Below are 23,146 nucleotides of genomic sequence, written 5' to 3' on the forward strand. Positions count from 1 at the left end.
GCAAGCTCCCAATTACAGCTCCAGGAAGGATAACAGCGATGTGCCGCAGCTGGGGAAAACACACAATGTGCTCAGCACCTCACGTGCTCAAGGGCCAGCTCTGGGCAGCAGGTGATATGAATAGCTTCTGCATTTCACCCTTTAAGTAGATTTCAACACGTCTGAAAGTTTTCTTTGATCCAGTGAAGCCAAATGGACTTATTTTCACATGCCACTCAAGGCCCTAATGCATCTCTTCCTGGCTAATGCCAACCTCCAGATTCCCTCACTCCTCTGAAGAGGGCACCTTTGCAGATCAGCTTATAGGATCACTGGGAAAAAAGTGGAAATTTTAAAATGAAAGCCTTTCCTTTACAGCATGAAGGAGTCAGAAGAAGATTTCTAGAGTCCAAGCAGTGAGGATGTGGGGACAACAGCTCAAAGAAGGACAAGTTCTGTGCTCTGGTGTTACTGGCTGTGCTTCCTCTCCACAGCTAAAGAGAAGCATGCATGGTTAAGGCCATATAACGAGGTAAGTGTAGGAGGCCATGCATGCGAGTTTCTTTAACAGCTGGACTTGATCTTAAAGGTCTTTTCCAACCTAAATGATTCTAAGTCAAACACTCACTTTCATGCTCAGAAAAGTATCAATCAGGTTGAATCCTCTATTTGAAAAATACACTTCAACTATCAAAACTTAAGAGTATTTAAATATTTAGCATATTGAGTATCATTATTCACAGATGGCTCTAGGGAAGGATCCACATGGCTCTGCCTCATCAATATTCCTTTACTTGTCATGGGCTACTGCATGGACAATGTCTGAAAAACAGCTGCTTCACAGACCCCCTTCTCTACCAAAACAGGGACTTCCCTTCTCTCTCCAAAATGCTACCCTACTGTCTGGACATATTTGTCACTATTTTTTTTTTTTTTTTACATGGCCACCTTTTTCCTCAAAGGTCATCTCATCCCATCTCACTGTTAAACAATATAAAGCTTAAGCACATTAGCACAATACACTAATCCAGTCCAGGACCTTCCTGTGCACCTCCCTCAGGGATATTTTACAATTAGCAATGGCCATAAGGAAGTTGGGAAACAATGAGGAAACACCCATCACCTTAATCATAGGTTTGAAGCACAAATATTAAAACCATAAAGAGCAATCCCAAGGCAAAATTCATGGTGGAAAAAAAAGTTAGGCTGGAAAGCTCTGCCTTAAAGGGGTAAATTTATTGCTAGGCAATTTAATTAAGCATTTGAAGACCCCACACATGTTATTCCACTGGAGCATGCACCTATGGGATTACACACCAATTCCAACACCTGCACAGTGAACAGAACTGAGGGTGTTCTGTGCAGCAGCAAACGTTTGCTGAGAACACACCAACTGTGATGGGGAAGGGTGTGCTCCAGAGGCTCCTCCAGACACACCTCCAAACTCCATTCTCAGGCACTTGGAGCCTTCCCTGGCAGTGCCTTCTCTGCAGCCAGTGCTCAGGCAAGCTCCCTGCAGGACAGTCTCTCTGCAGAAAGGAAAAGACCCAAAAACCCTGGGAAGAGGAAGTACCTCTGAAGAAAAGAGTGTTTTATCCTTAGAGACATAATTTCTCAATATTCCTAGACTCCCAGTTAATGACAAAAGTAGGTGTCTGATACTGCCTCCCACAGGATAAGAGCCCTGCCATTTGCCACCAGCAGTGCAACACTTACCTGTGTCATCCCAATGATGATTCCTAGCACATCACTGTGACCTTGAGGTGGCCTGTCCAAAAGCTATATCCAGATCCTTAATGCTCACACCTGGACAGAACCTCCAAGCAGCTGGCCCACCTTCAGGCTGGCACCTGTACAGATTTCTGTGTCTGAGCAGATGCTGCCTCCTGAGAGCTCTTCTTAGGAGTTGATTTGGAAAACAGCTGCTTTAACCTCTTGGCTCGGTATTTGCCAAGAAGCCTGACACAGCATGAAAACAGTTATCCAAGCCCTTTGGAGGGAAATGATTTTCCCCTGCCAGCCTGGCTTGGGTGCAGCGTAACGCTAGTGAGTTCCCTGTGGGACCCAGCACCTCTTCCTTTTTCAGGGCACTGAAGTTTAAGAGGTTCATTCAGGCAACTGCACTGCACAAAGTCCAGAGGTAAATTCAGATCGTTCCTTCCTGGTTAGTCCCCAGAACTGCTGAAGAAAGGAATTAAGTGCCTTGTCAGAGTGCAGAAGAAGTGACTGTCCAGGCTCTGAGGCTCTGGTGGCTGACCTCAGCTCTTCGGGAGAGTAGAGCCAGAGAGGTGAGTGTGCAGGACAGCAATTCCTCTGATAACCTTGACACCAAGGAAGGAAAAGAACACAGTTCCCTGTTGTGGCACAAGTGCCTCAGCATGGCTGAATTCCTAAGGGATTGGGAAGGGGAAACAGCATGCACAGACATCTCTTTAAACTGTCAGATAAGCTGCACAGTAGTGTGTGGCTCAGATATTATGACTTGAACCCCCTGTGGGGTTTAATTCCTGGGAATTTAATACCTGGTGGCTCAGGACAGAGACTGGCCTGTGCAGACTGAGGGCAGCCAAGCACAGGGTACTGCCTGCAGCTCCCTGTGTGCTGCTCACCCCTCTGCAGCAAGCACTGGAGCACCAGAGAGGTGATGCTTTCAGCTGCTCCTCTTAGAGCCAGATGGATCAATCATTTGCCTGTTATCAGGAGGTGTCTGAAACTTTCTGGAATTCACTTCTTACATTTAGTGATGTGCCCAGTACACACTGGAAGGAAGAAAAAGAGATGAGCAGAGTTAATGGACAGAGAAGGCAGCAGTGCCAGTGGACACGACACACCACTTCCACATGAACCAGGCCCAGAACAACAGCTTGTCAGGGAAAAAACCCAAACCACCTCAGCACTCCTGTCCTGTGATATCACAGGTTGAGAAGAATCACTCAGGCTTTCAACACCTTAGGGCTATAAACAGTAAAATACCTTAGTCATCATATCATTAATGTACAGCTTTGCACCGTGAGAAAGATTCTTAGTGAGACTTCTCAACCTGGTATTAAGTGTATGAAAATACATCTTGGGATTCCTAAGACTTAAAATTACTTTCTCTGTTAACTCTGCTCCTGAGATCCTTGATGGAAAAGTACATCAAATGTTTGCTTGGGCTTTAAATGCCATCCTGGCTCAAATCTGGTTCATGAAGCCCATCTGAATACTGCTAATTTCCTTGTTAGACATGGACTGTACATCACAAAAAATAAAGATTTCCCTTGTTGTCTATGAAAATGGGAGAAAATTACTTCACTCTCTTGTTCTAAAGACCGTTTCAGAGTTTTAAATACTTAAATCTTATGTTTACAGCTTTATAACTTTGACCCTCATTAAAAATGTAATTCCTTACATGATAGACTTGATTTTAGACCCCTGTCCTTCAGAAGCTGTTTGTTCCTCCTGTGGAAGGCATAACTAACTGAACTTATAGATGGCCTGAACGATGGAGATGCAGGAGGCATGTTGTTGGATGCAACATCTGGTAGCTGTCAACACATACACACAGTGCAACAGCACCACAAAATAAACCTTCAGGCAGAATGCTCCTTTACATCTGACAGCTTTTGTTCTGCAGAAGCCAGGAAGAACTTTCCACCTCCATCCTACGTCTCCTTGTACAAAACAGCTCCAAGATTTTCCCACACAACCCTCTTCTGGGAGTAATTGTAGCCAGGATTCAGTAAGCTGGTCACACAGTGCTACTGAGGACCTGTCAGTGGCTGTCCCATTCACAGATTCCCTGATATGATGGAAGAAGAAATTCTCCCCCGTATGTGAGAGGACTGGGGAAGTTGGTGCCTTTCCTCAGCAGTGCAGAGGGATTTTGCCTGCCAGCACTCTCATGGCTCTTCCCCCTCTTGCATTTCCTGGTCCTGCAGAGATGCAGAATGACAGCAAAACTCCTGATCTCTGATCTTGTAGCACACAGTGTTTCTTACGCTCTCTGTAGGTATTAAAGCTTTAATAAGAGTCTAGAAGGTGCCCTGTGGCTTGCAGGGGAATGGGGTGGATAATAACTCTGTGCCCTCCTGTGTTAAATACCTGTTTCCTTGTTGCCTGTGATTGATGGATAATGACACAATAGCCCATTTAGGCGTGCCGCCCCCATTTTCCACTGTAATAATTTCATTTCTAGACAAGAACATTAACAACCCAGTTACAGTCAAATGGAAACAGAAATTCACAAATAAAAGTTGCTGACTGCCAGAGCTTTGATCTTGCATCTTCAAACTTGAATCTGAATTTAATATTCTATTTGCATGATTCTCACAATCCAAGCAGAAACAGCAAAATGCAACGTACTCCTTTGGAATGAACCCCAATTCCAGACAGCCAAACTTCCGTTATTTAAATTGGAAAGGTCCAATACAATCTCAGCTGGGAAGAAAACAGACTAAAATCCATATCTGAAGGGAATTCCAGCTCTCTCTCACTATCAAAACCCTAGATACACAAAAAGCATACATGATTTCCACAGAGGGGTAGGCAGACCATTTCTTTGAAGAGAAGGAAACAGTGGTTCTGCCTTCTTCCTTAACCCCAGGAAGCGTGCAGTTCAACATTTTTTCCCACCTCTGGAGTCAACATTTTACCTTCCTGTTCCAGCAATCCAACACCAGCAGTGCATCAAATAATGGAAAAGCAATCGCTGCTAAGATAGCACAAAAGCATGAACGAACAGTTCTGAGGCTGAAGCTCACAACAACGACTCATCAAATGAAAACTGCAACATTTTGGTGTGCTCCCACTTATCAAAACAGTCCAGATGGAGTCCTAGCATTATAATCTGGCTCATATGCTTGTAAAACACATCTAGTGTTCCCCTCGACATTGCTGGAATGAGGCTGAGGACTCATTGGACTCAGCCCAACAATTTATGTCACCTCGTTCTCAGTGACGGGTCCTGTGCAAACCATTATGGCAAAACCGTGACAGAAAATGGTCTCACTGTGCAAATGAAAGTTGTGGTGCATTCACCGAGATGTCTTGATTCATGACTGAACCCGTCCAGACGTTTCCCTCTCACTGCCTGCTCATCTCCCTTAAGACACTTCAGTGGTATCACCAGCACCGTCCACTTCTAAGAGTACAGAGGGAATTTCTGAGAGTGCAGCTGCAGTTTGGTTAGTCACTAGCTTACTTAGAGGATGACTTCAAAAGCATCAAAGCAAATTAATGGCATGAGTCCTACTACTTTCATATAGGAGCTTGATCAAGGGATTTTACATCCTAATCCAAAATCCCCTTCTGACCATACACACAATCTATCAACTGCAGCACCACACAGTCTGTCCTACACCTGATTTACCATGTTCCTTTGAAGCACTCTGAGGCTACGAGGCACACACCTTCCAAATGGTTACACAGGGCTATATTTAAATTTTCTACAGATCTTCACAGAAAATCAACTAATGATGAATGCAAACTCAATGAAAAAACATACAGTCTGTGAGAAAGAGCAGCCAGCAGTAAACCATGGGCTCTGTTTTAAGGTGAAACTGCACCTATACGTAGCATACATAGCATAACCTATGACTAAGATTTCCCCACTGGCGCACAATTGTTCCATTAACACATTAGGAGGAGAGGACCTGACAGCTACAGAGACAGGGTGCCATCTGTATCCTGCCCATGCATCCAAAGATTACTTCAAATCTTTCCTAGCTCAAGGCAAGATCTCACCTAGAAACAAATTCAAAGGATGAGTGTTCAGGATGCCTCATCACTCAGGAAAATGCTTTGCGTACTGAAAATGACCAAACCAAAGCTATTTCTTAGGGAATGCTCTGCCAATGAGTCCTCTACAACATAACTTTAGCCCTGTGGAAGGGGCAGAGGCAGACTTACCCATGGTACACACTGCACTTTGCATGCACAAGCAGAAGCTTTCAAGTATCCCCATTTTTACAACATCAGTGCTGGGCATGACCAAAGGTCCGGCTGTCCCATGGTGGTTTCTCCTTTGAGCCACCAGTGCAGGGAATATCCAACCTTTTCCTGCCCAGCACCTGTGAGTAATGCAGCACAAGTACTGATATATCAGATCACACAGCCAATCAACCAGAGAGGACTGGACATCTGTCTTGTCAATCACTCATAAATCAAATTATTTAAACAAATTTCAGGAAATCACAATTATTCCCTCCAGCTCCTGGCATTGTAAACAGAACATCTAATCCAACAGAGAACAACTTGATTAACAAGGCGTTTATAATCTATAGGGAAAAAATGGTTATTTCAGAGTTACATCATCACACAGATTTGTTCATGTCAATGGGAAAAAACTACCAACAAACCCATCACCCGAACAGAAATGCAGGGGCCAGGAGGGAGAGCAGTTTCATTTTAGAGAAGGGTAGAGAGTAATGCTTTATGCGAAACAACCTATTTATACAGCAGCCCAAGTCAACCTCAGCACACAGAACAGATAATTCTGTAATATACAGCAATATTGGAGTCCTGAGATAACCCTGCTGGGCCACACATCCCCAGCAGCAATCAGAGATACTGAGGAAGTCCCACTTAAGCAATGTGCTGCATGCTCCAGCCAGCTCACCCAGAAGCTGTGCCCTGGGACAATCCCATTGCAGAGCAGCAGTTCAGCAGCAGCAAACACACACGGTTCCCCCCACATGGGTAAGGTGAGGCTGAAGGAAAAAGGAGGACAGGATTTTGGAATACGAGCAGGGAGGTGGAGGAACATGGCAAGCTGGGAATCACACAAGTAGAGCAAGAAGATGTAGCTTCACAACACTTCTAGTGAAAAGTGAACTTATTTTAAAACACATTGGGTGGCATGGTTTGCTTCTTGAGGCAAGGCAGGACAGAGCTGCCAAGAAGGAGGTTGTAGTTTTTTTTTCTGGGTAGGGCTGGAGAAAACACATTGATGGGAAGTTACTATTGGCTGAAAGGAAGAGTGTGTGAAGTCTCTGGCAGAAGATCTCTTACAACCTTCTGTGCCAAAGGAAGAGGGACTAAGAGGATTCACACGGCTTGGAGAGCTGAGATGACAGAAGATGTTGAGAAGACAGAAGAGAAAAAGGTCCAGAGAAATATTTTCAGTACTTTTTGGCAGTTACATTTTACAACAAAAGCCTCCCTTCTCTGCCCATGGAAGGTCTCTGCAGCACGCAGAGATGAAGCCAGTCCTTCCAAACAGGCAGTGCATTTATCACAGCTTCACTGCAGGATACACACACGTACACCCGCGCACCCAGCCCTGTCACAGGTCACTGCAGGCAGATCCAACTGCTTATTCACAGTCAAGTGTCTGCCCAGCTCCAGGAGCTCCCCACTGCAGGCTTCCATACTGATCTCAAAAGCTGACGACTCCAGTTAAACGCCGGTACAATGCGGTGATTAGTGAGACACAAGAGGGAATAAAAAAATTATTGACTCAACATGTCATGCCGCTGTGATGTAAGGGTGAACTCCTGACAAGGTCACACACTGAATCAGATACAAAAAAACCAAATCAGCTCTGCTGCCTGGAAATCCACTCATCCACTAGCCTGTGGAGAGAACTTTCCATAGGTCAGGTGGCTCATAAAAATTCCTCCACAATGTGCATGTTTCCCAAACCATCAGGATGTTTACAGAAGAAACTGCCTAGGTATACAAGCTGTTCCCTCACTCAAAGTGGAATACTCCAAAAGCAGATTCTAGAAATCCACAATCAAAAGCAGGACAGGCTTCATGGGGATCAAGGAGAGCAGGGGAAAAGGAGGTGTGCTAATGACACAACCTGAGCAAAATCCACACACCTAATATGTAACAAGAAAAGCAGAATACAATGCTACCTGTGGATTCAAGGAGAACAGATCAAAAGCAAAGCCATTTCCAGCACCCTCAGCCTAACACACAAATGGATTTCAGTGTATTTGTGGACATGCCATCACCACCCTCAACAACAGGTTAAAGCTAAAGAGACGGAGTAACATTGTCAAGTGAATAAATGATGGATACCAGACAGCCCGTGAAAATGCATTTGAGGCAGGTGTCATCTTCAATTACAGGGGGAACCTGGCAGACTCTAGAAAAAACATTCCACACTCCACAATTAGGCACATTCTACCAAAAGGAAAAATTAGTTTTGATGCTTGGACACACATTTTCTTTTACAAATTGCAACATACTCCCTGTACCACAGGCTTCAATAAATACCCCAAGGTTACAGGTCACAGGAGAAGTTCCATTCTCAGGATAAGCACATGCTCCTTCCTTATTTAATTGGGAAGCCATACAGAGTTGTGGCTTGTTATTGCAAATGTTTTCAGGACAGAAAGTCCTAAGCTTTGCCTGCTTATCACAGCATCTTGTGGATTTTAACACAACAGCTACAGTGAAAAGCCTGTGAAATCTGATCTGCACCAGAAGCTCTGTTCACACAGAATACAGAAAGGGCCTGCAGTGAATGGATACAGGGAAATAGGCTCAGAGCAGGAGAAACACACAGTTGATATTTCTAGTTGCATAGGAGTGGGACATGCTCAAGTGGGCACCCACCAAACCCAGTAAGAATCCCTCTTACTCTCTCCAGTAAAAAAAAACAAGCAGGGAGTGGAGATATTGGTGTGCTCAGCAAGCTGAACCAGGGCAGCACCGCAGGGACACTGCTCTGACAAGTGCCAGCCTCAGTGCAGGAAGGCTCAAGAACAAGTCTTAACCACTCCAGCACATGCCTGGAGACCTGCACAATAATGTACAGTGTATGCATTTTCAAAAGTTCATGCTACAGCTCTCCTGTTGCCCTCTTTCTTAAGAAACAGGAGGAAAGGATTACAAAGTTGTTAGTTACTAGCAACAAGCTAGGAAATATTAATGCAGCCAGTGTTGCTAAGTTTGAGGCCTAAGTGGATTTGGAGGCAATACCACAGAGTAAGTTGAGACAAACCATTTGCTCCTGAGCTCAAAAGAAACCCCTCTTGCTTCCATATGTATAACAACCAATTCCATTTCAGTGAAAACACTCAGAGAATTAAAATATACAAGCAGCAGAGACAGGCTCCTTCCATTTCTGCTCCTCCTGCCATTATGACACACCACATTACACAAAAGGTACTTCATTTCCCACCTGATTTTCTCACACCAACTAACATGCTCATTATGCCTGTTCTTTTCCACACATGAAGGAGGAATGCCATAAGATCCCATGCCTATGGACAAGTGCAGTCATGGGATGTATTCCCAAAGCTGCTTCCAAGAAGCCAATCCGGTGCCCTCAGACAGGAACACTACTATACCAGGGGCTACGCCAAAGAAACGCCAAATGTCACATCACACCCTTTCAGAAATGAGAATAAGGGAGGGAAAATTATTTAGGAGAAATCATATGACTTAGCAGACAGAAACCCCCATTCTCCATTCACAGTAACTTTCTCCCCACCAGAAAAGCAGCTCATCGCAGACAACTCAAGTGACAGCCACCGTGAAACAAAAGGCCACCAGGAGCATCACCAACCATGAGGCTGCTGTAAGGGCTGGATCTAGGCTCTGCACAACAAATCAACAGCTCATCTGCCCTGCCAGGGCAGAGCCCTCACAAAGCCAGTGGGAGAGGCAGCACCTGGCACCTCACTCATCCAGCCCTGTGCCCAGCACCTGCACGCTGGGAATAACTGCAACCCAGAACCTTCCATGCATATTAGGTGGGACCCTGGCACTGGAGTAAGTTGCCAATGCAACAATCAACGAGTCAAAGCAGTTAAGAAGGGGCCTGTTGTCATTTCTTGAGCTGTGGCACTTAATACACATGGAATGAAACTCTCCTGCAAAATTAGGGCAACAGAATATGGGTGTTTCCTTATCACAATGTATGTAGCAGAAAAGCCCCCTCAAATCTCAGCAGTCACGTATACATGCTGAGATTTACTGAATGGAGGGAGTTGAACCTGGTAAATCTGTAGTTTGCAAGTCTGGCAATGATCATAAGTGGGTGCTGGTGTGTGTTGAGTAAAACAAAAGGATTTCACAGTATCAGAATGATACAATACAGGGATGTAGCAAATTGTTCTTCAGGCAGGGGCAGTTCAACAGGCATTAAACAGCTTAAAAAATGTTGGTTTTGCCTAAGCTATTTATTCCCAGCCTCTAGATGCCTGAGAAAGAGGCAGGTTGACTAGTGAGGGACCAGCATGTCACTTGCTATTTATGCTCTCACAAGTGACTGAATTTGACAGGGACAGTTGATAACCTTCTGAAAATAACTGAACTATCAAAGAATCTGTGTCTTAGCTAACACAGGTTTTTGGTTTTGCAGCTTGCAAAAATGCAGACTCTCGCTCTAAGGAGATGATCTTGCAACTCTACCCTGGAAGTCATTGAAGTGGAATATCTATTCTCTAGGGACAATTCATAACTCCCTTTCTGAAGATCTCTATTTGTCTCTTACCAAGAATTTCAAAGTCACCTATTTCCTTTGCAGTATGTCAGGTACAAATATTGCTAGGTTTTTTGTTTGTTTGTTTTTAATTTAGGTAATTACAAGGGCTCTTTTTCATGTTCAATCAAAAGCAGATTAGTCAAGTTAACCTATGTAGGGCAATCCAGAAGTTACAGCTCTCCTGACCAAATGCATGTAGCTTGGTCATCCCAAACCCCACATTTCCAACTTCTCTAACTGCTAACAACTGTAGGTCTACTAAAACGTGACAAAGATTGGCATAGGGAAGCTTGGGAGATGATCCCCTCCAAGCACTCCATCTTTCAGCATTCATCTGCACATACACAGAGCCAGGTATAGCAGAAGAAAACTGGAAGACTTTCATACCTTGTCTGGTTTTAGCACATCCCAGGTGTCTAAAGCTGGGATCTCAACTCCTGTCACTAGCAGGGAAGGGAAGCCCAGGAAAGCATTCCCCAGCCTGAATGGCTGCTGTAACTGATGCTGGGGAGGTCAGTGTAAGCAGCAGTGGAACACCAGCCAGAGCTTCTTCCCATGCATGCGTGTGCAGTGATTTACTGGGCACCTGCAGGCACTCAGTTCCATTTAAGGATTGGTGCCTACAGGCTCTCTGCTGTAGCAATGGACCAAACCTGACCAAGTTAAAACACCTGCCCAATTCTATATACTCCAAATGGGAGAAAGGGCAGAGCAGGTATCAACAATCAGAAAAAGAGGGATTCCCAAATTCCCAGATACTTGGGAATTGCTCTTGCAAAGGAAGACGTTATTTCATGTGAGCAGAATGGTGGGGAGAATATGGAGAGGCATTCAGTTAAAAGCAGTGCTATCTATAATTATAGATTCCGCAGTGACAACAAAATAAATTGGGAATTGTAGAAACATGGAAGGAAAAATAAAAGTTGTCACTGATGGTAAAAGTAATAATTAATTCTGGGAGCCTTCTCTCTCTCTGCTTCTCACCACCACCTCGGTGGGAATGTGCCAGGCTCTTTCCCAGCAACAGAATTATTTCTGTAAAACATTTTTGTAAGTTGCAATACCTCTGTAACTGAAAATAGAGGCAAATGCGAGCGCTTAGTGGGACCTTTGAAACCCCAGCTGTGAAGACTCATTAATTGTAAGTACATTTTTGCAGATGCACAGCTCCGAATCTGACTCATAACTCTCCTCCCATGACAGCAAGACCCAGGATTCAGGTAAAAAGAATTAAGATAATTGATATGAATCCTTACTCAGGCAAATTAGGAGGAAGAAAGCAGCAAAGAAGAGACTTAAGGGATATGGTGAAGGAAGGGGGATCAGAAGTTGGCTCTGTTGAGGGATCCATCATTTGCAGTTCCAAGGCACAAGGAGGGCAGTATGAGATGGGAATCTATGTTTTATCTAACAAATTTTATGCATCTTGCTCTTGTATGGGGGGAAACAGCTCTAGCTTCAAATACCAGGTCAGAGTAAAGGCCCCTCTTGAATAGTTACTGGGGATTTCAGTCATTTTGTCCTTTCAAGGGCTGGAAATGTTCAGGTTTACCAGGCTCAACTGCACCTAAGGGTAGTCCTTGTGTCTGCAGCTCCAGGTTGCCAAAGGACAGGATAGATATGGGGGAGATGCACAATTAAGCATCTCTCCCACACATAAGGCATATGGCAAAGTGGAGCACTCAAGTCACAGCTGACTCAGAGCTGCACACGAGGGTATGCACCTACAGTCACATGTGCATGTGTGTGTGCACGAACAGCCGGGGGAAGCGATTACTGCCAGCACAGCTCTTCCCGACTGCCTTCCAGTGAGCACAAAAACAGCAGGGTCAAAACCTGCAGTAGGAGTCTGTCAGGCAGCAGCCTCTGACTGCAGCCAGCGTGCTGACACACACCAGGGAGGAGGGCAGACCACTTGGCGTCCAGCAGTTCTTTCCCACTGGCATTTCTAAGCCTGATACAAGATTCTGGTAACAGCAACATTTAAACCGCGATGTTGTGTATTATACAAGAACAGATCTTCCTTCACAAAAACCTCATTGGCTTTCCACCACCCCACCAAAAAAAAAAATAATTTAAAATCTTCTAGCAGCATTGACCGAATTGTAAAGCAACCTGGTTGGCTTCCATGCATCCGATGGCCTCTTCCAAGAGTGAAAACTCCACGCAGACATAGCCATAGTCGTAACCTGGGGACAGCATTTAAATACAGACGGGAGTCATGTTAGTGCCTTGTCATACAGAAAGCCACATTAAATAATCAATTTCCCTTTCCCTCCAATGACAAGCCCTCTAACCACCACCCCTCTACCTCAGAATGAAAAAGTAAGAAACCAAGGACTAGCTGGATGATGATTAACTGTGCAGTTTACCATGAACATTAATAGTAGTGTTCCCACTTTCCCTTACACAGCCCAGTGACAATCACACCCTTTCTTAGGGCAAGAAATAATTGCTTTGCTGTTTGTTTTTTCTAAGTCCTAGTGACTTTCCATTGCCAGTTTCACATGTTGTGCTACCTTGGAGGCAGCACTCTCCAAAGTAAGTGTTGATAAATCATTTCCAAGTACCTTGCTGCAGATGTATTTTACACGAATAGCCAGCATTTTAATTGGGCAATATTTCAGAAAGAAGAACTAACACAATTCCTTTGCCTTTGCTATTTTTCTTTCAACACCTGCTTACTTTTTGAAGTCCAATCCCTTGCATTATGAAAAAGTGCAGCCGAGCAGGAATGAGAACTCCAACTTTCTCATTTTGGTGTAGATATCACTGCACACATAAGAGGGTGTGGGAGCTTTAAGTTTAGATTCAAGAAACTACAGAGCCTTTACTCTTCTCACTCCTTGGAAAGCTGTCATCTCTGTCACTGCAGAAGGGATCCACTGATTTAACTGTGTACTCCAGTTACCTGCACTGAAATATTGTGTCCTAAAGTAGAGTGCAGGGTGAACACTACAGAATCTAAGACCAACTTAAGATCCATCCCTGATGTTGAAACTATCTCCAAGATCTCAAGTGCTGAGGAACAACCTCACCCTTCACGTGTCAAGGCCACCACACTCCAAAACAGCACTTTCCAGATGATCATGAGCAGAGATGATCCTACACAGGCCAGAAGCAGTGAGAGGGCTTGGCTCCCTCCTCCTGCTGCTCATTTGGCTGGTTTGAAGAGAGAGGAAGGCTGGTCTGCAAGTGATTTGTGCCACTTTAGGCACCTAGCTGCTGGTGAAGAGTTTGTCTTCCCTCCTCCTAAAGATGCACATCTCAACTCCAGTATTTGCAGCCCAGGTGTGTATCTGGTTCCTACTGCTTCAGCCCCTCACTGTCCATGAAAAGGTAACTCCATGCATGCTTCTCTCAGGCAAGGCATTCCAGCCTCCTGGGAAACAGCTCCCATCTCCCTCAAGCCTCTGCCTAAGAACATTTGCTGCACTCTCTAGTTTTTCCTTCTCTCTCACTTTACCATCTTTGTACTTTACCACATCAAAGATCAGACCACAGAAAATTACTTCATCATCACGCCCTACTGATTTTTTTATCTTTTTTCTTTATTCTGGAAGCTCTTTGCATGCTGTTCTAACAACACAATCCTGACTTTGCACCTTTGCCTCTAACAACAAGGCTCCAATTTGAATCTAGCACCTCTTCCACCTCATAGAGGAATTTAATCCCCTTTCCCATATTATTTTAGTCAATATAATTATGCTAAATGGAAATTTATCAATCTGTTCAGCTGAGTGGAAGATGCAGTCCAGCAGCACAACATCTGTGGTGGAAGGCAGCTAAAGGCACTTGACATTTGTACATCAAGTGGGCACCTGGAACTAGAGGTGTGGTTTCAGCTGGCACAAATGACAGAACCAAATTGATTCAGCTGTTCCCACAGCATCCATTCTGCTCTGCAGTACAGCCACACCGGATCACATTTTGAAAATGAAGGAGTTCTCCTCCCTGCAGAAGGCAGCTGCTCTCCAGAAGCAGTGCTGCCCCTTGCTGGGAGCCTGCTCTGCATTCCGGGCAGACACCTCTGCTACTCCATGCACAGTGTGCAGCCTCACGTGGTACCTTTTAAAGCCTTACTCAAATCCAGAACTCTCGAGACACTTCTTTCCCTTCTGTTTAGAGAAGGGCTACATGAATGATATTTGTCAACCCATAAGGCTCCTGATTCCCCTTCAGATAGGATTTTTGAAAGCTTGCTGTAATCAGTAAGGCAAGATCAGAGCACTGTCTCACTTCCATGTGTAGGAGACCTCATGAGAAACACAAAGCAAGATTGCAGAAGTTCTCATTCTATTTGTTCTGCAATAAGAGGACGTTTACATCCCAGTCCTCATGAAAGGAATGAGTAGTTTAGACATGGATTTAATCCAGCATGACACAACTGAGAGTGCAAGGCTGAATGTTATACAGAGATACAAAAGCTCAGACGCTTGGAGGAATGTACGCCAGAGGATCATTCCAAGCATTACATGGAGACAGTTAAGGGGAAGCCCAGCACATTTCTCCTTCTGCACTTTCCCCTCCTCTGATCTCCCCCACCGAACTCACAAACAGAGCAGCAATAACACGTACAAAAACAATAACCATGGGCCCCATATCCTGCCAAAACTCAGCTCCAGGCCAGATGTTCAGCTCTTGTGGTCGGCTCGCAGAGGGACGCAGCGTTCTGGAATTCACTACAAGCTGTCCTTGCACAGACAGCACCAAAGTAGTGATGCAAGAAGAGAGCAGCCTGGAGCCACTTGCTGAAAACCACTGCTGAAGATGTGTGGGGGCTTGACACTTTTCCCCTCCCCCAGATCCAGAGCTTTGCATGGATCTGACAAGCACACTCAGGATGTGAGAACTACGGAGTACCATCAGCCTTGGGCGGCACGCCACCCCTGCTCTGCCCCCCTGCCCCCAGCTCCTCCAGAGCATCCTCCCATTTTAGGCCGTGCCAGGGAGGCAACTGAAATGGAAGCCTGTGGAACAAAGGCACCACACCTTCAAAATGCAATGGCTGCTGAATTTTCCACCATCTGCAACAATCACATTACCCAGAGGACAACAGTTGAAACAAAACCAAGTGGCTCAAAGCTGGTTCTTAAGGAGGAGCAACCACAAAGGCTCCCGCCACCAACTGTTGTGCCTCTTCCCTGCCTCCTCCATAGGGCTGGTTCAGCCCTGTGTAGCAGCTGCTGAGCTTGGATATTTTTGTTTCTGAAGTCTTCACAGAGTTTGCCTGTCAGAATGCCAACAGTTTAGGTGCTGTTACCAGAAGCAGGGCATGGGATTTTGATGGAGGAACAGGGCCAAGCATCTAATGGCAGGAACTGGTTCCATAGGCATTCCAAAGTAAGCAGTGCTCCCCCTGTGAGTGAGAGCTCTTGGACACCCTCTGGTATTCTTCAGGCCATAGAAGTAAAACCAAACCAATCAAACGAGCAAAGCAAAACCACTGCTGAAGAACAGTGTGCGGTTTTTGACTCAAAGAGACCTAACTTCACATGCAAGGTTTCACATGAAGATATAAATCCTGGCTTCTTCACCTATTGATCAGTACAATACTACAGTTTCAGGATGTACAAGAAATTAGAATGGAGTAATGATTTGCAGAAGTATATATGATCAACATAAACTCTGTCAAAAAGGAAAGAAATCCTTGTGTGGTATTTCCCCCACACAACCTCTGAGCATGCTGCAGCACAGCTACACTGTCCAAATGATTTTTCCAACAGGAACACCTGAACTTCCCCATATTTTGGCCCTAGCACAGCCACAAAAAATGCATGCCCTCATCTCCCCCCATGTTTCAGGTCAACTGTGTAAAAGGACTCTTGTACCTTATTTAGCTACTTCCTTTCAGCTGTGCAAGTCTACAGTACCACAGGCTGTGTACGACAGATGAAATCAGAATGCAAGGAGAGTGTGCACATAGATTGCAGAGGACTTCTGCTTTCCCTTAAGTGCTTCTATGTATACAATCCTTTACGGATGCTCCCGAGGCATGCTCGGCTGTCTCCTGCACTGAAAATGGCACGAACGCTTAATACTCAGGAGTAGGGACACATTTAGAGCTCCAGGAAGCTGCTCTGCGAGCACTGGAATAAGGAACATTTTGCCTCTGAAACAGACGTGTCTTAGCAAAGTGAATTTTGACAGCAAATGGAGGGTCCCTGCTAGCATGCAATAGTTTGGCTAAAAATCCTGAAAGCCTGCCTTAAAATTACTGTTCTTTGGCTTCAGATATAGAGATCAAAGACTTGAGATTTAAAATAAGTCTTGTCTCTATACAGACACAGTTTCTACTGAACAACTGACACATAGTAATGTGTTACTTCACCATAGTTTGTTATATCAAAGATCTAAATAAAGGAAAACCATAATGTTGTTCTCATAGGGGCTGTAAGCAGTGTGAAGACAAAAAAAAAAAATATCTCTGGAGTTTTAGAAGACCAAGTGAAAAGATCCTGTAGTGACAGCAGCCCTGTCTGTGCCAGAGCAAAGATAGTTTTGGAAAGAAGGCAGGATGGCAACATGACAAAGGCAGCCAATCCAAGAGGCAATCAGCTTCTTGATCCTAGGAATGAGTGTGCAGTCAGTCACGCTCCTGCATGGCCCCAGCAAGCCTAGGGCATTTGGTCACCTCATGTCCATGGGGAGCCATCACCTGCCTTTGCAGAAACAACTGTGACAAACCCCCAGCTGCTCTGGTGCAACACAAAGATGTTCCTTCTCCTCCAGGACAAGAAGATGGTCTCCCATTAAAGTAACTCCATGTAACAGCTCACCAAAGGGCACTACACTAACCTGGGCAGCTGGGCCACCTGCCAGCGTGGTGGAGGTCCCTGCATCTGCTACGTGGGCCAAGCAGCCTCAGAGTAATGGATGCAATGCAGTCTCCTAGGCAGAGAGCTTCCCCACCATCACAACAACACTTGATTTGTGTTTTTTCCCCTAGGATAAGACAGATCTACCACAGAAGAAAAGCATTTGCAGTTCTGGAGACTTCTGGGATTCAGAGAAATGGCACATTAAAGCAGAGCCACGGCCAGCAGCTGAAGCAGGAGATTCTTGCTGCTTGCTCCCTCCAGAGACAGCTTGGCAGAGCAGGGTGCAGCTGAGGAAACGCTCTACAGAGTTTCACCCATGCTAGAGAAGAAAGTTCTATTGCTCCGAGGACAGCCACAGCATAAAGTATGGAGAGACTATGAAGGACTTCAACATCCCTGAAGGAATCTGTGGTCTCACATACTGATCTTTGGGGAGCTCAGGTAATGGAAACAGGGACTGTGCACCCTGTTCTCAGAGAATCTGCCATTCTATGATTGAAAGGAAGATCTACCTCATGAGTGGGAGATTTTGGCAATGTGCCCATGACCCCACGCACAAGATTTGCCTTTTCCTCCAAGAAAAGATGCAGATGTAGGTCTGTTATTATTCACTCATACCAGAGTGAATAATACTGGAGAACACAGGGCTTTCTCTGGATCTCTGTGCTATTACATTGGGCTACTATTAGGAGGCATCATACACTTCATGCTGCCAAGAAAACAGGAGCTCCTGGACATGATCAGGAATGGCTGTACCTGTGTTTACTCAGCAGGCACTGCCTCTGCAGTGAGGATGGGCACCAGAGTAGTGCCTTCCGTGGCAGGCAGAGGAAATAAATCTGTCCAAGCAGTCTGAAAAGCTGGAGGGCACCCCCGCAGCACGGCAGGGACGGTGGCAATCTATCTGTGCTACCACAGAAGCCAAAATCATGAGCTCTCTCAATAGCAGCTGGTGGATTCTGAGCATCCATAAATTTGTCAGTTCTCTTTACTGCACAGATAAATTGGTCTTCAGAGCTACTAAAGCTGAAGAGCTATACTAGAATAAACAGGACAATCTGCAATAAGCCTTATTCCCAATCCCTTTCAAAGGCTGAGCATTTACAAGCCACACCTGCTGCTGGGAAAAGGCCTGTCACTTCCTGCTGTCCCTCTGTGTAAAGGAGTACACTCTTACACACTCATTCATGACATAGAACAACACTGAAACCACAGGAAATGAAACAGAGCTGTATTCTGAAAGATAGAGCACTACAATCCATTCTCCTTCCTCCATCTGGAGAACAAGTCACAGAAAGGACCTGCCAGAGACAACTCCAAAGGTGGACACCAGCAGCTCCATCCATAAACTACAGGAACTACTACAGTCAGAGCCCCAGTGGCTGCCAACCCTTCTTGGCCCAAGGAGGATAGTTTATACACAGCACAAAGGACAAACCCCAATGCTAAGATTGTACACACTGTAGTTTTATTAAAGACAAAGTATCACATTATGTTTGTACAGAAACCTGGAATCTGAGGAATGCTGGGGCTTTCACTAGACTCCAGGAGAGAGGACTGTGAGCTACTTATCTGGGAAGATGTTGCACCCAGGAACTTGGTTTTAAAGTGCTGCTAATGTGAACCTGGTCTCCAGGATATACGACTTGTCATCTTAGCACAAAGCAATCAAGGTAATGTCAGTACACTGTGCAAAGCCTTGAAGTTTTGCTCCAGAGATGCAAAAGAAATGAGCATCTTTGTAAAAATGGATTCTGCATGTCAAAAAGGCTGTGAGCATGTTTTATGGATGGATGTGCTTGTTGCTTTTTCAGAATAGGCCTTATAACCCTGAACCAAGGCTGATCACCATCACAAACACTGACTTAGACCAGATTTGTACTTCTTATTTCCCAAGCCACCACATCACAGATAAGGAAAGAGGAGCAAGAACACTTTTTTGCTTCCAAGAGACAATACACTAGTGCCCTGAAACAAGCCAAAAGCCTACTGTCCACACAGCTGGGGAAACTGGCAAGGACTGCTATTGATGACCATGGAATAATTCCAGCTAAGTGTGTTCTTTAGGTCTTGGCACACTAATCTAGCTACAAGCTAGACTCAATTGTTTCAGGCAGATCAGTGCTGAAGATATGTCCACAAGTCCTGGCAGGTGAGCCCTGCAGTATGCAGAACTCTGCTGATCACTCTGCTGACCACACCTCAAAGGGAAACCCCATATGTGCTACAGCATCTCATGAGCTCAGGGATGGTCACCTCAGCTCCCAGCAAGTGCCTGAAGTCTGCATGCCTGAGGCATGGCTGATGCTGCAGACTGGGTCACACAACCACCACTGTGCAAAGCACTAAGCACAGCAACAGGAGATGATTTGTCCTATGCTGCATCAGCACCAGCCTTGCTGGTGAGCCAAGCTGTCCTCTGTATAATTAGCACAACAGGCCTGATGCCCCTCTGCACCACATCATGTGCTAGAGCCATCCCACAGCAACCCACAGCGTGTGCTTTGTACCACACCCAAGGTCCTTGTGGCACCTAGTCCTCATCTAAGTCCAGAGAGCTGGTGCCAAGCCCTCTATATGGGGAAGCCACCAGCTCACCACAAACCCACCCTTTGGAAGGGTTTCCCCCTGGGTACTGCATCACTTTAGAAAGGAAACAAAAGGGTTTCTGTTTGGCACAGTTCCAGAATCACTCCCTCCCCCTGCAGAGGAGCAGCTCACCTCCCCAGTCTGCCTAAGGCTGAGAGCTGCAGCACAATGGCACCTGTGGCAGGAGCAGATCTTGCCAGCATTTCTGGCCTCCAAGAGCTTTCCTACCTAAACACCATCCACAGCAAGGAAGCTACAACTCTGTTATATGTGGGCCTGACAAATGCACAGCCAGGTCTGCCTCAAGGAAAAGGTGATCTCACTGCCTTGGAATGCACTCCAGCCATGGAAAATGGAGAACTTATCCCTACTGAGGAGAGATGCACCAATTTAAAAAAAAAAAAAAAATCTGCACCAATTTTTCCATTACGAGCTGGAAACTTCTGGACTCTTAGATTATGAGTTTTAGCAAAATATAACACTGAAAAACACAATTCTGAATTCCAGAGGCTTCCTGATATATTCCTGAAACCAATGATTCACTGTTGTGATATACAAGATAGACTGCACTTGGAAAGGGAAAAAAAAGCAGCACCTTTTAAAGATTTATCTAAGGGGCTTATTAATATTTAACAGGGCACCAATGCGGCAGAGCTTAGAGAGAACAAGCAAGATAATCCAGTTTCTTGTAGGACTTGGCCGAGGCAATTTTAAGTTTAACACAGGGAGGGATAAGGGAAGCAGTTCCAAGCACCACATAAGGGGCTGGTCTGGAGAAATGAAACAGAACATGAATGGCTGAGGAAGCAATAAAGAACATTTAGTGGCAATAATACTTGCTAAAACAAAAGCTTTTCAAAATGGAGCAGGCAGGTGCCATAAAGCAGCTCATGTTTTCAGGTGACACTACATTTCCTGGGTGTTCCTTCACCACAGGAAGAAGCACGTCCTTTAGCAGGAGTCACCTGTGTCCATGTGACATTGCTCTGGCCCCAAGCATTACTGCTGTTCAGGGAGCTTCTATCTGCTCCAGGTGTCTGTTCCTGTTCCACAGGTGCTTTGCTCCTCAGGGGTGCTGTATTGTGTTCCCACATACACACCCAGGATTCAAAAGCAAGTATTTGCAAGGGTCAGAATAGGGTTAAAAACCCCAAATCTCCCAATTTCTGAAGTGCTGCACTAATTTAGAGAGTACATAAAGGGGCTGGGGTAGATATCACTGCTCCTCCTGACTAGAATCCAGCTCACCTGGTCCCTCCAGGTCCACTTCAGAGCTCCTCTCCACCCTAGTGAGAGAGTCCATTCTCCAGCAGGCTCTCCCAGCCCAGCAAAAATTCTTCTCAGTTCCCCAGATGGGCTTATGGAGTGAACTAGAAAAGTCTTGTGGGCTGCCAGCCATTTCTCAGGCTCACTTTCCCAGAACAGCTTTCACAGCTGCTGGTACCAACACTAACACGAATCCTGGTTGGAAAACACATGTTCCAAGCTCGTCGCACTGCATGCTGCATCCAGGAGAACGATTTGAACAGAAGGCTCAGCGTGGCTTGTGCTTTCATTTATTACTTTGGAGACCGCTGCAGTGTCCTTTAAGATAAGCAGCCCTCTGAGATAAGGCTGGCTCCATGTGCTTCCTTCTCCAGGGCACACGTGAGTGACTCAGCCAGAGTTCTGTGCGTATCAGACCCTCAAGATGAGATCTCAGGCTTATGTCTGACATTGGTCAGGGAAGTAGAAATAAAGCCTGATGAAAATCAGGCAGGAGGTAAGTTTAAAATATCAAAGTCAAAACCAGGGCAAGGTGTGTTCATGCTAGACTCCTCAAAGGTCAAAAGGGATCAGCTTCAAGTTCCTGGCACTCAGCACCACGGCAGGAGCATGGACAGTAAAAGGAGGAGGAGAGACCCCATTCCCATGAGCAGCCAGTGCTGTCACACACTGCACTAACACCTCCAAGGAGGGGACACCATGATGTAAAGCCACATGAAAGCCCAGAGCCCAGCAAGCACAGACAAGCACCTTCAGATGGGATAGAGGAGCTCACAACCCCTTCCCAGAGAGCTGCTAACAAGTCACCACCACAGGAATCTACAGGAGCAGTGGGACACCCATGCTCTGCCTCCACACAAGGCTCCAGCACATAGTGCACACCAAAGCACCTGATAGTCTTTGAGAAGGCTCCACGGTCACCTCAAGGTTTGTTCTTTGCAAAGATTAATCGGACAGACACGACCAAACATACTTGAGAACGCAAGCTGAAAGATTTAATATCGTTATTTCTGCAAAGGCTTACACATCACGTTGGAAGAAGCCCTCCTCCCCCCACAAATGGATTTGGCACTTGCAGTCTGAACATACAGGCATCAACTCAAAAACCTAACTGATGGAAATTACAAGTTAATGTCTTTTAGGGTAATACTATAAAGTCTGACTTTGACATTTTATCATTGTAAATATCTGCCTCTTTGATTTAAATAGAATTACTATGCGCTTCTTAAGGTCTCTCACTGCCTTGTTTAAAATCTAGCCATCATTTCAGTTTGTGGGCTTCAGAGACAAAATAATCTAAAGAATCAACAGCTTGAATGCATAACAAAATCACACCAGGTATATTAAGAACAGAGTTCCATTCTCAGCACAGCCTTCAGTGAAAATAGACTTTCCTTCGCACATACAGGGTATGTAAAAAAAAGGGCCTTTATACAGAAATTGAGCTGCTTTTTCCAAGAAAAATCAACCATATCTTTTTCCTCAAACCAGAAAGAGTTTTGTAAAAGATCATACAGTGGAATCATTACACTGAAGCTGCTGAGATAAGCTTTATGATAAGCGTTATCTTTTTGACAAACTGATCCGAACCTCACTTATTTTGAGCTAATTGCGTGTTATTTGTTACGGCTGTTATTGTTACCCCACAGCTGCAGGCATTCTTCTCTCAAACACACTCAACATGCACACTCATGATTAATGTTATTTTTAACATTTCTGGACAGCACTCAAAAATATACAACCCACTCAGACTGGCTTAGCACGTGCTCCTCTGAGCCAGGCTGCCATTGTCCCACCGAGCAGATACAGCAGTGCAGGTGTATCCCAGACACATCACTAATCCAAAAGGTTTGCTTTTAATTCTTATGGATATTTACACACACACCCCATCACAAAAGCATTGTTTAGCCCATGACTGGCCTCTAGTTTCAGAGGTTTAGCTTTTCAGAGGTTAATATTAATTCAATTCTATACACTTCTCTAGGAGGAGCTAATGTGAAAAGCTGGGTTAATTTTACTACAGCTTCTAGTTACCCAATTTCTAAAAGAAGTATTCACAATGCAGGAA

General features: G+C 45.1%; 1 protein-coding gene across 3 annotated transcripts in view; it reads right to left on the reverse strand.

Annotated features, from left to right (window-relative positions):
* Window positions 1–23,146, reverse strand: part of RBM6 (RNA binding motif protein 6) — a 57,917-nt gene that overhangs the window by 23,214 nt on the left and 11,557 nt on the right. For all 3 annotated transcript variants that reach the window (XM_041425973.1, XM_041425971.1, XM_041425972.1), the window contains exon 6: window positions 12,518–12,591. In XM_041425973.1, coding sequence (XP_041281907.1) covers window positions 12,518–12,591 — 74 coding nt within the window. The remainder of the gene's footprint in view (window positions 1–12,517; window positions 12,592–23,146) is intronic.

The sequence above is a fragment of the Onychostruthus taczanowskii genome, unplaced genomic scaffold (genome assembly GCF_017590055.1).
Source record: "Onychostruthus taczanowskii isolate IOZ18803 unplaced genomic scaffold, ASM1759005v1 scaffold9, whole genome shotgun sequence".
NCBI lineage: Eukaryota > Metazoa > Chordata > Aves > Passeriformes > Passeridae > Onychostruthus > Onychostruthus taczanowskii.